Below are 12321 nucleotides of genomic sequence, written 5' to 3' on the forward strand. Positions count from 1 at the left end.
GCTGGAGGAGTTTGGTTTATATTGTTGATTCGATTGTTGAATATGTTTCCGAAGGCTGTATGGTTATGGTAAAACTGATGAGTTATTACTGTTTATATCACTGTATTTATGTGTGCTGAGGAAGTCCTGCAGAACTTAAAATAAGATAAGAAAGTGGTTGTTTGGTTTTCTAAAATTTAATCACAACTGGGGTTAGGTATGTTTTTTTCTTTTTTTTTTTTTTCTTTTTTTTACAATACCTGTACCAAATTGATACTTTTCAAAAAGATCCATATAAATAATTTGATAAATCATTGTCTTCTGCTATCTTCATTAGTTTCAATGCACAGACTTCTTTACAACACATAAAAAAACCTACCTTTTTTCGGTTTTAAAATTTGACATTTTTCGGTTTTAAAACCTTGACTTTTCCAAACTGCGATTAAACCTTGAAACCGGTTATTGTGCCATGCCTATTCAGGTCATCATAAACATCTCTGGCTCGACACACTTTAAGGTGCAGTAAGGGATTTACGACAATGCTAACCGGCTAGCATAAATCTCTGAAACACAGTCCCACCCCTGCCGTCCAAAGCCAAGCCTCCTGAAATACGAGCGCGCGCATTTCTGACTAAATATTCAGATTAGCATGGTAAACAATATAGGGAGCCTGTCACAGGTTGTCATTGTTCAAAAATGAACCAATGTGAATACAAAACCAACTTCACCTCAGTAAAGCAGGCTAGGTGGAATCGGCGGATCTGCGTGTAAACAGGTGCGCAGTAGATCAAATCTGCATTTGCTGACAGACAGTTTGAGCTGCTTATCAGAATTATGCGAAACGTCGGCCCGACACTATTTAATTGGATAAACATTTTTTAGTCTTAACCACTAGGCTAATTTTTCAAGATTCTTTAAATTGAAAAATATGTTAAAATGTAACGTAGACTTTAAAGGGCACCTAGGCCCCTTTTTCCAGATTTAATATGAGTCTTTTGTGTCTCCAGAATGTGCCTGTAAAGTTTCAGCTCAAAACACCTATCAGATAATTTATTATACCTTTCAGAAGTTTCTATTTTATAGCTCTGTGCAGCAGGTAGTGTTTTTTGTGTACTGCGCCTTTAAGGCTAGTCCGTCACAGCCACCGTTTCCATGTACCTTTCTGCGTGCCTTAATCTCCTCCCTCGGCTGTGTCAGACAACAGACAGACATAAAGGAAGAAGATCTCACGTAAATTTGTGAGAAATACTACAGTAAGAACTTTCCCAATGAGTATTTGATGCATTTTTTGTGGAGTTGCAATGGGGAGTCACACACAATGTCATTACAAAGTTCACGCACACACACAGATACACGCACACACACAGATATTGCGTGCGTTTAGCTTTGCACTCTTTTTGCACGCAAATGTGACAGGATACAGGTTAACCTCCGCTGCTGTATGGATATCTGTTATGTTAATGTTCAAAATAAACCTGATTTAACGTCCACAAACCGGGATTGAAGCGTCTTCCTTTATAATTGTTCTGACACGCGGCTGTGCTGATGAAGTGAATCTGAAGTAAATCGCTGTAATTCATTACACACATGCACTGTTTTAAAACATTTTAAACTTGTAAATCTCACTCTTGATCACATTTGATGATGATTGATGATCCTAGCGAACTGAACAGAACTTTTATTACTGGCTGCTTTGCGCACGTCCTGTCTTGTTGATATGATTATACGCGTTACTATGGATACATGTTAATACGCAACTGTCAATCAAATCAATTCGGTGGACGGGGGGACCGCACTTTGTTGTCCGCAAGTTGCGGTCGATCTGAAAACTGCTCGAATTGGTCCACCGTTTTTATGTTGTTAAATTGAAAAAAAAAAAGTACTGGGTGTGTTTATATCACCCCAATATGACGGTCTATACACTATACCTACACATATGTCTGTCCAAACAGCTTGAAAAGTTGATTTTTCACCATAGGTGCCCTTTAATATAAAAATATATGTAAATAAAACACGAGACATTTACATAACAAATTCATGATAAAGCAAAAGCCACCTAACACAGCTACCATTTTTTTAACAACGAATAACAGTAACCATACAAAGTGAACAAAACAGTAGTCTGTATGCTACAAAGCAGCTATAATAATCAAAGCAGTAATCGTATTAATTTTCCCTCAGCTTAGTCCCTTTATTAATCTGGGGTCGCCACAGCGCATTGAACCACCAACTTATCCAACAAATGTTTTACACAGCGGATGCCCTTCCAGCTGCAACCCTGTACTGGGAAACAGTACAGATATTTAAATGGCATCTAGGTACCCTTATGAGGGTTCGTTGTAGTGATTGATGGTTCCCTGGCCATATATAATATTTTTTAATAATAAAAGTGATGAATTTTAATAATGAAAATATACATAAACTGACGGCGGAAGTAAAAAAAAAATTGTGATCTGTGATCATTGGTTTGACATGTTCATAGATAGCCGCTTCTTGGCCATTTTGATCAGATTTTCCCTCTGATGAAGTTCTGGGGGTGTCAGAAGATTTCAGACACTTTTCTGCAGTCTGACTTTAGCTGTGACTAGCGTCAAACCAAGAACCAATAGGAGCTCTGAATCTGATGATGCAATCTGCTCGACATCTTCAAACCACTGCAGGAAAATGTCAAAATTTCCTCTGGTTTTACTATTGAGTAAAATTGCTGCTACAAATTGTTTATGCTTGCTGTGAGAAATCATTTCAGAACACGATAGTGAAAGTGTCATGGATGGATGACTTCAAACTCCAACTCGACTTTTCTTCCATGTTTGGTGCATTTTCATTGTCGTTCGGTCTGACATTATGATTGCTGAGATCTTACAGTGTGACATCGGAGCCATGTTTGTGCATTCTGACATGCTACAATCATTTAGGATTGTTAAAAACCACACTGTGTGAGCCAGTTTTTAGATCCAGAACTCCTCTGCGAGACTCGAGACAGTAGCGCACACAGGTGACAGTAGTTAATACCCATGCCACCGGCCTTGTTCCACTCTCACGGCTCTCGGCCTCATCCCAGTATGGTTCATTATTTTGGTACTTCTGCAAGTGGAAATGGAAATATGTGTGTATTACTGTTAAGAAGTGTGTACTGCTTTGGAAATGAGCCATAAAACCAAAATGAGGCACTGAAATCTGAATTCTGATATATTTCATGTGCTGATTTTATAGGTGGGTTCAGTATCCATCCCTGAAGGAAAAAGAAGCTCTGCAGAGAAGGCTCTAAGAAAGGCTAACTAAAGTTAATATTTTGACCGTAAATGGATGTAAACCTACTGTTGGACATTTCTAAAATGTTATAAATCTCTGGAAAAGCATAATAAGGGCACTTGGAAATAAGCTATTGTAAATGGAGATCCTTCATAAGTGAATTTCCTCAGCACTCTATTAACGTCTGTTTGTTGACAGGTTTGATAGCGGAGCAGTTTTTGGAGTCCACAGCAACGCAGCTGTCCTATCATGGCCTGTGTGAGCTCAACACCACAGCCAAGGAGGGAGAGCTGTCTGTGTTTTTCAGGAACAACCACTTTAGCACAATGATAAAGCACAAGGTGTTTACCAGCCACACCAACACTTTCCACAGCCGCTAAGCTGATTATATCAACCCCAGTGTCGGCAAGCCGCTTTAAAACCCACCACCAAATAAAAGAGAGAAGAGAGTTCAGGGCGGATTTTTTTAAAACAAATAATAGCACAGATGAAGCTGTTTTTTGTGTTCAATCCCATGTTATACAGTCAAAAAATGCACTATAGATCCTTTCAATATGGTGAAGCCATTGGCCCATGAACATTTCCTGCTTGTTATCAAGCTATTTCATAACTATGACAAAATGCAATTCAATCATAACTTAATAAAACAGCTGTTATAACATTATTTATTCATTTGTAGCTCTTTTTGGATTATCGGAAGCTATAGAAATTAAAAATGTAAAACAGGAAATGCGATGGGACCATTGTTTACATCCCTCGAAATGGTCTATAATGCAACGATTTGGATTGAATGAACTGATTATAGTAGTTATTGTAGTCAAATTAAAAAGTAATTAGTCTGTTCTCATTTGCTCTAAAAGTAAAAGAAATTACGGTAGTCAGAGGAGAAAAAGACGTCAAATTGGATGACAAGCTGAGTTTCATTCACACTGTGTTAATGCACATTTTGAGGTATCTTACGATATATGAATGATGGAAATGGCAAATATTGAATAAAAATACCCTCTTTAGCTCATTCGTTTTTTACGTACAAATTAAATAAAAACTAACCATATGATTTTGTTAGCTCATATTGCTAATTTTGTGGTGAACAATTCATCTGTGCATGTCATTAAGAAAAAAAAAAGTTTTCTCTTGCGATATTTAATTGAAATCTTAAAATGCACTTCCTGTTTATGTTCAGTTAAATTGTCAAATTACGCAGTCTCTTTAAGGCAAGTCATTACACTCGGGGACCATCTTTGAAACACCTCTCGAGCAGTATGGTCGGGCGTTCTGTTTGCATAGGGAATAATTGATTACATTTTGTATTAGGAATCACCAATAAAATTAAACAATTACTGTCTCTTTAGTTTAATTTCTAAACGTTTACATCATACAAAATCTGCAGACTCATGTCTGGTCCGAGCCCCTTCTCCGGAGAATCATCAGTCTATGGCGATCGATGATTATTCGCCATATTGACTGTTACACTTTTCCCCATTTAAAACGATACGAGTGACATGTCTTGTGTATTCTATAATCTTTGGATTACGTCTGTCTGAGGTAGTGGGTGTGGCTAACATACTTAACCACACCCCTCCATCTGTCAGTTTTGACAACAAACAGAAATGGTAAGGAGGATGAGTCTGTTAGGTTGTAATAACTCTTCTAAAACCCTTTCCCAATCTTTCTGAATGAAATGCCTACTGTACTACATCCAATCAGCTTGTAGTTGAAAAAACAAGCCACACCCACTGTTTTCTCATTTAATATTCCGTTTCTCTAGGAAATGCATCACAATATGGAAAAAAAAAAAGGTTGCAGCTTCCGTTTTATACAGACTAAGCTGTTTGGAAGAAGGGTTAATGTGAATAATGGATTATGTAATTAATCTTGAAATAATCCTGAAATGGCGAACATGACATGTGACTTCATTATGCTTGCCTTGTTTACTGTTGGTTGCTTGGTTACCAATACTACAGTCAGCTTCTCCAACAACTTGACGAAACTCACCTAATTCACAATTGGGATTTTTTTTATTCTTTTGCGTAATTTTAAAAAGATTTGCTTCATGTTAGGATGGAAACCCCACTATTCCCTGCTATAAAAAACAGCTTAAAGTTTCCAAGAAATCAAAACTAACCACATGATTTTGTTAGCTCACATTGCTAGTTTAGTGGTGAACAATTCGTCTGTGCAAAAAAAAAAAAGTTTGCCCTTGTAATCTTTCATTGAAATCTGAAAATCACTTAATTTATCAGATTACGTGATTTTGAGGTAATGGGCATGGCTAACGCTGCTCCAACTTTCAATTTTGACAACAAACAGGAACGGTGAGCAGGAGGTGTCTGTTACGTTGTAATAACCACTTTCCCCATCTTTTTGAATGAAATGCCTACTTTACTACATCCAATCAGCTCATGGTAGAAAAACAGGCCACGCCCACCATTTGCTCGTTTAAAATTCTGTTTCTCTAGAAACTGTGTCACATTATGAAATGAATAATGGTCGCAGGTTCCGGTTCACAGGGACTTTAAACCAGCTTAGGATGGTTGACTGGTTTTAGCTGGTTGACCTTTGGTTTTTGGGATGTTTTTTTGGCTGGTTTCAGCAATTTCCAGCCTGGTTTTAGCTGGCCAGGCTGATGGAAGGAAATGAAATGGAAAGGAAATGGCCAAAACCCATCTAAAACCAAGCTAGTTGACCAGCTAAAACCAGCTTGGGGTAGTTTAAGCAGTTTTCAGCAGGGCTGTTGTGTTATCAGAGTATGATGTTATAAAATATAATACAAAGAAGGTAAAACTCGACTAGGAAATGTGTTATCGCATTCTGTGAAAATGGTCCTTGGGGATTTTTTTTGTAGCGACTGTCTAAAATCTGAAATACCGACTTTAAAATGCAACACGTTTCCAGCCGGAAGTTGATAATAGCAGGGATATTACAACTAACGAAAACTGTTTTAAAATACTAAAACATCTTACAGTAAAGTACTTTTCGTATTCCTTTGTCATTTGATTTGTTAAAGATAGCCAAATGAATAACTATATGGATAAAAAGATGATATTCAGACTTACCTTCAAATGCTTTTGAAACGTGACTGGCTTTGTTCCAGCTCTTATCGTCATCATATGTGCTGAGCAGTCACGGGTATGTTCATGTTGTGAAATTGCAGGGTCATCTTTACCTGCTGGTCACCGATCAGGGCTTCCTGCAGGAGGAGAGTGTGGTGTGGGAGAGTCTCCATAATGTGGAGGGAGACGGAAACTTCTGCGACTCAGACTTCAGATTGTGTCACCCTTCCCAGAAGCCCTCAGCAGCAGCCGCCCAGCCCTCCACACAGCAGCAGCAGCAGATGCAGATCGACCAGGTCAGCGCACTCATTTCTCTCTCTGCTGCCACGAGGGTTGAAGAGAAGCCAAGTATATCATAGCCTAAATTTTTTTTTACTACTTCAGGATCCAAATAAATCTCTAAATCTTAATACCAAAACAAACAAACAAACAAACAAACAAACAAACAAACGTTATTTCCCAGTGTCACATATGAGCATGTGGTTTTAAAGGGGGGTCAATCAGATACTTCGAAGGCTTTATTGTGTTTATCTGGTTCATGCTTCGTTTTTTTTTTTAAATTCACATTATTTTTGACTTTATTCGCATATTTTGATATCAGTTATTCCCTTCTCTCATTGACTTGTCAACTCATTGCGTCTGTGGTTATTGCTGTTTTCAGTAGTGCTGACAGTGTTTCCTCTAGGATTTTTTCCAGCTGTGATGGCTGGCCTTTTTTACACACATCTACCAACTACCTGTGGCGTTATTTCATTGACAAACGTCGTGAGCGCAGCATTACAAGATCGCATTCGCATTTATGTAATAGCCTACGAGCATGCGAATCTCTTTGTTTGCGTGCCGATTTCCTCTGCTCGTGCACAACTTGTTGTACGCCCCCTCAAATATACGCTGCTCAAGCGGAGATCTTCTTGTGCGCTCTTAAATTAACACTGCTGAAGTGCGATTTAGTGCGTTAATGTTAACAAGTATGTCTCCAACATTTATTTGATTTGCAAGGAATATTCATGAACGTCTCCAATAGACCTACAGAGCGCCATTAATGCATCCTGAAGTAAAGTGTAACGGCTATACGTCGTGTTTGCTGGCCTCACACATCACGCACCTGTCAGTCAGTCAGCACGTAACCTTAAAGGGTAAACAAATAACGCACAGCACTACTACTGTTACAGAAAAGTTCACGCTGTTATAATTCACTTACCTTTTAAATACGCTTTGGTGCGATTATCACCTGCTATTAAAAAAAAAAAAACACGACTGAATGAGTTGTATGAGAAGCGGAAACCATGGCTGTTGTGCTGCATGTATTAGGAGGTTTGCTGAAGGTGCAGCTGATGTGCAGCGAGGGGTTTGTATCTTTAATAAACCATGACAGTTCGTGTTCATTGAAAAGTAAGAATGATTAATAAATACATATGAAACAGTCTATTCAAAGTGACATTGCGTCTTCAGTTTTTAACTCGCACTACAAATGTATCGCGACAAAGCCCAACCGAACCGAACTCTTCCAGCTGGGCCAGGTCTGGCCAACTAAACCACCCCTGGGCTCGATTCGAAGCACTCACACTTGTTAAACGAACTGGGAAACGCACCCGGCACGGTTCAGGTAGCCTAGTGTGAGTTCACCCTCAGTCTCTTTCGGGACTCTAGAAACAAACAGTGCTGACATCTTCTGGTCAAACTATGTACTACAACAACAAATCAGAGCACATGCGAGATGCTCATACATCAAATGCATGGTTGAAGAAATCAAGCTGTGCACATGCAGTAAATTAGCAAATTATGGTTGATTTAAATGTTAAAATATGGTTATTATAATAACTATTTATTTCATCGCACTGTAACATGTTCAATCATGTTTTTTTTTTGCAATTGGATTATTTTTTAACATATTTTATCTTTATGCTACACCGCTGTTTCAGTTTTTCTTTAAAAGGTTTTGTTAACTTGCTAGCTCTATGAAGCCTCTTTCTCAGAAACACACAATGGACTCTGATTGGTTAACTGGCTCAGTGTATTCTGATTGCATATTATCCAAAAGTGTTACGCCCAGAGGTGGGGTTTATGTAAATTTGAGAGGTTTTTTTATACATCGCAAGCTCAGGAAGAAGCTCATTGGAGAGCCTACCAGCTGTTTGTTACATGCCTTAAAGGTCCCATGAAGTGCTTTGAAATATGCCTTTTTATTCGATGTTTGACGTAATCTTAGGCGAAACATGAAGAGAGGGTGGGATATAGTGTAGCTCCTCCCCTTTTTAAAAAACAGCCAATAGTTTTGTTTCATCACTGCTCTGCCAGTGAGAGTGGTTGAGCTCAAGCGCATCAAATGTGAAGTGTCTTGAAGGGGGCGGAGCATGTCAGACACTAGAGAGCATTTGATTGGTCAGAAGATTTGACGAGAAACTGAAGTATAAGGTGACTCCATTTAGTCGGAGGTGACAAGCTTTACATGTTTACATCAGTTTTATATCTTCTAAACCCAAATTTTGTCAGTTTTGGAGCACACTAGCTTCTAGATGTCTTACAAACGAACAATAATGATACTAATATGTAAAAAAACTTTATTTTAATTTCATGGGACCTGAAAAAAAAATCCTGTAAAGTCCTTTAATGTTCAAACACACTAATCAAACGCTAACTTAACTTAAAAAAGTGAAATCACACTTAAGGACTGTGATTGTGTTTTGCAGGACTATCTGGTGGCGATGTCCCTGCAGCAGGAGCAGGGTGAAGCTCCTGGACCTCTGAGTGATCTGGAGCTGGCCAGACAACTACAGCAGGAGGAGTATCAGCAGCCACAAACACAACAGCAGCAGCAGCAGCAGCAACAACCCTCTGCAGGACAGGTACATACTCACTCTCTTCTGCATCAAACTTGAATATCTTATAAATCTTAATACACTTATATATCTATAAGCTAGTGTTCTCCAAAACAGTGACAATATTTGCGTTTAGAAGAAATAAAACTGACATAAACATGTAAAGTATATGGATTGTCACTTCCGCTTAAACGGATCTCTTTTTTTTCACATCACCTCATACTTCAGTTTTTCGTCAGATCTTGACCAATCAAATGCTTTCTAGTATCTGACATGCTCCACCCCCTTCAAAACTCTCCACTTTTCTTTCTAAGCTCTTTGATCTTTCTTCTGTTGAACACGATGTTTAGGGGAAAGTTGGAAACTGGTAGCCAATGATTTCCATAGTGCACTATATAGGGGACGGCTTGAGTAGGTACTACATTTACATTTGAATTGCCAGTAATGTTCCAATCGAGCCAAATAAAGGGGAAAAAAGCGTGAAGCAACAGTTGGACATTTCCATTTTCGTGCAGTGGAGGGGGACTTTAAGTTTTATTACTAAACAATGACTAAAAGATGCCAGCCTGCAGTTAGAGTGGGCCAGTGGCAAGGCCCCTTATGTAAATGACTAAATGTAAATGTAGCCTCGCCACTGGGTTGAGTTTGAGGCCTTAAGAACAGCATCATCAGTAACGTCTTACCAACTATGTCAACTGTGAGTGACGTCACTTCACAATACGAACACACCCAATAACATAGTCCCACTTCTGTCATTTGATTGACAGGTTTCAGTGTAGATGTCGGAAATTCAAATGCAAAAGGATTTGCGATTCCATTTGAGTTATGAAGCATAGAAAAAGCTAATGTAGAAATTAATATTAGTATTTAGGCTCATAAGTAGGCCCACATGGAATCTGTGGAAACTTCCACAGATTTTTAGCCAATCATTGAGTGCATTTATTTACTTGTGTAAATCAGTAATATTCTTGTCTAATATAAAAAATGTTTATTTGATTTATTTACAATACAGTTCGTAAAGTAATATTTTCTGTCTTTTAGTAGAGATATTATATGAGAGACTTTCTTTTACCAAATAAGTGGATCTATTTGGATTTGCATTGTAAACATTAATCAAAAGTTTAATGTATAATTTTTTCGTAAGAAATGTGGCAGTCACTGTGTGAAAGCGGAGATGCAACAGATAATGCAGGATTTGCAATTGTATGTGGATTATGTCACATTTTATGCGTCCACATATTGAAAATGCAATTGTCTGGAATATCCTTCCATAATCAACAGCTTTTCATGGGAACCTTTAAAAATTGAAGAACACTCTGGGTTTTTGTAGTAAGTGCACTGCAAAAAATGCTTTTCTTACTTGTTTCTAGTAAAAACATGTAAAAATTCTGGTCACACATTAGTTAATGTATTGACTAACATGAAATAATTATGAACAATACTTGTACAGCATTTATTAACCATAGTTGAACCTTTACGAATGCATTATTAACATCTAAATTCATGCTTGTTACTTTAGTTAATGCCTACTAAGTTAACATGAACAATGAAGCGACAATTGTATTTTCATTAACTAACTAATACTGTAATAAATGTATTATTCATGTTGGTAAATTAACTAGCATTAACTAAAACAACCTTATTGTTAGGTGTTACCAACATTCTTAAATTATTCTTAAATAATTTTCAATTTCAATTTTCAATATATATCAATTGGTACCGGCCAGCACAAAAAAATCATAATTTATTTATTATCTGAGTCTGAAGGATCTTTATTTTGTAAAATTCTATATTATGAAAAATGACCGTATTATCTTGGTTATATCTCGGTCACTTGAGCTCTGAAATTTAACCCACACGCTAGCAAAAACAGACGTCTTTGGAAAGTTTCATTGCAAAGCTGAAAAGGCCCAGTGAAGGACCCACAAACTGCCAAGGAATGGATCCGCAACCCAATTGTCAACAAATTAGGTGAATTCAGCACATCTGTGCAAGAAGATCAACTGCTGGAGGTTGCAAATGATGGCGAACTTAGGGGCTGTTCACATATCGAGTCTTTTCTATGAATAGGAAGTTCGTTATTTCCAATGGAGGTGCACAGCTTGTGCGTGCATTTAGGGAGCAATGTGTCGCACTGAGAGCTCACCGCAAGTCACATGACAAGAACTGACCAGTCAGCTGCTTTGTACACATTTCTGTAGATTAATTACTTCAGACAAACACTGCAGTGCTTTATTTTTTCTCCATATATAAAACTTGTATCAGAGTTACAGCAATGTTTTGTCAGCTTGCCATCCTCTTAGAAAACAGTTGATGGTCGCCTAGCAATCTACGTAGAACCACCCCTATACCCTTTCAAGTGTTGACCGGTCTGCGGTGATAAAAAGGTTGGGGACCACTGTTTTAAGGAAAATCTAACTTTTTAATTTGTCATTTTTTTCTGAAAACAAGACAATAGTTTTTACTTCTCTAGAAAAATCTTCTTGATTTAAACCTTTTTAGATATTTGGACTAGAAGCGAGACAAAAACTGGGTATTTTTGACTCATTTTTACACTGAAATATTCAACCTCAGACAGTTTGAATGCATATTTCTTCTCATATGTCCACAGATGAGAGGTCAAGCCGCGTCTCCGCAAGGAGGACCGAGGCGTCGTGAAAAGAAGGAAGAAACAGATTGTTGTATTCTATAAATCAGAGTAAGTGGCCATCATAACCAGACTCTCCAAAGCCAGCTCGAGTTAACCTCTCTTCTGTACCACTACTGAAACAAAGCTGGCGTCCTGATGCCAAGCCTGCCTTTACAATACAGTCGTCCCTCGTGTTTTATGCCTTTCCTCACCCCTGAACTGTTGCTCATCATCCGTCTACTGGACCAAATAAAGGTAGCAAGTGTTTCCAAGCACTAATGAGCATTTGTTTTGAATGCTAGCGTTTGGAGCTCCTAACTATGCCATCGAAGACTGTAATGGTAAACGATCAGGTATTGTAATACGATTTTAATATTATGCTGAAATGCGACCGTCTCTGGCTTTTCATGCAAAGTGATGTACAGTACACTACAGTACCGCTTCGATTCGCTCAGGATCCTCAACGCTGAGCTAATAAAAGCCACTTCTGTGTTAAAGAGCAAACGTGTGGCTGTTGATTGACGAAGGGTTTCTTGGTATTGCTGGTATTACACAGAGAAACGTACATGCTGGAGTTCTGGTGGAGATA

General features: G+C 38.2%; 1 protein-coding gene across 2 annotated transcripts in view; it reads left to right on the top strand.

The window, feature by feature from the left end:
- The window catches only part of mindy1 (MINDY lysine 48 deubiquitinase 1), a 28048-nt gene extending 16041 nt beyond the window's left edge, over window positions 1-12007 (top strand). For both annotated transcript variants that reach the window (XM_056479989.1, XM_056479988.1), the window contains 4 exons: window positions 3430-3572; window positions 6386-6580; window positions 8975-9130; window positions 11715-12007. In XM_056479989.1, the coding sequence (XP_056335964.1) occupies window positions 3430-3572; window positions 6386-6580; window positions 8975-9130; window positions 11715-11795 (575 nt within the window). In that variant the 3' untranslated portion in view covers window positions 11796-12007. The remainder of the gene's footprint in view (window positions 1-3429; window positions 3573-6385; window positions 6581-8974; window positions 9131-11714) is intronic.
- The last annotated feature ends 314 nt before the right edge of the window (window positions 12008-12321 follow it).

This window comes from Danio aesculapii, chromosome 19 (genome assembly GCF_903798145.1).
Source record: "Danio aesculapii chromosome 19, fDanAes4.1, whole genome shotgun sequence".
NCBI lineage: Eukaryota > Metazoa > Chordata > Actinopteri > Cypriniformes > Danionidae > Danio > Danio aesculapii.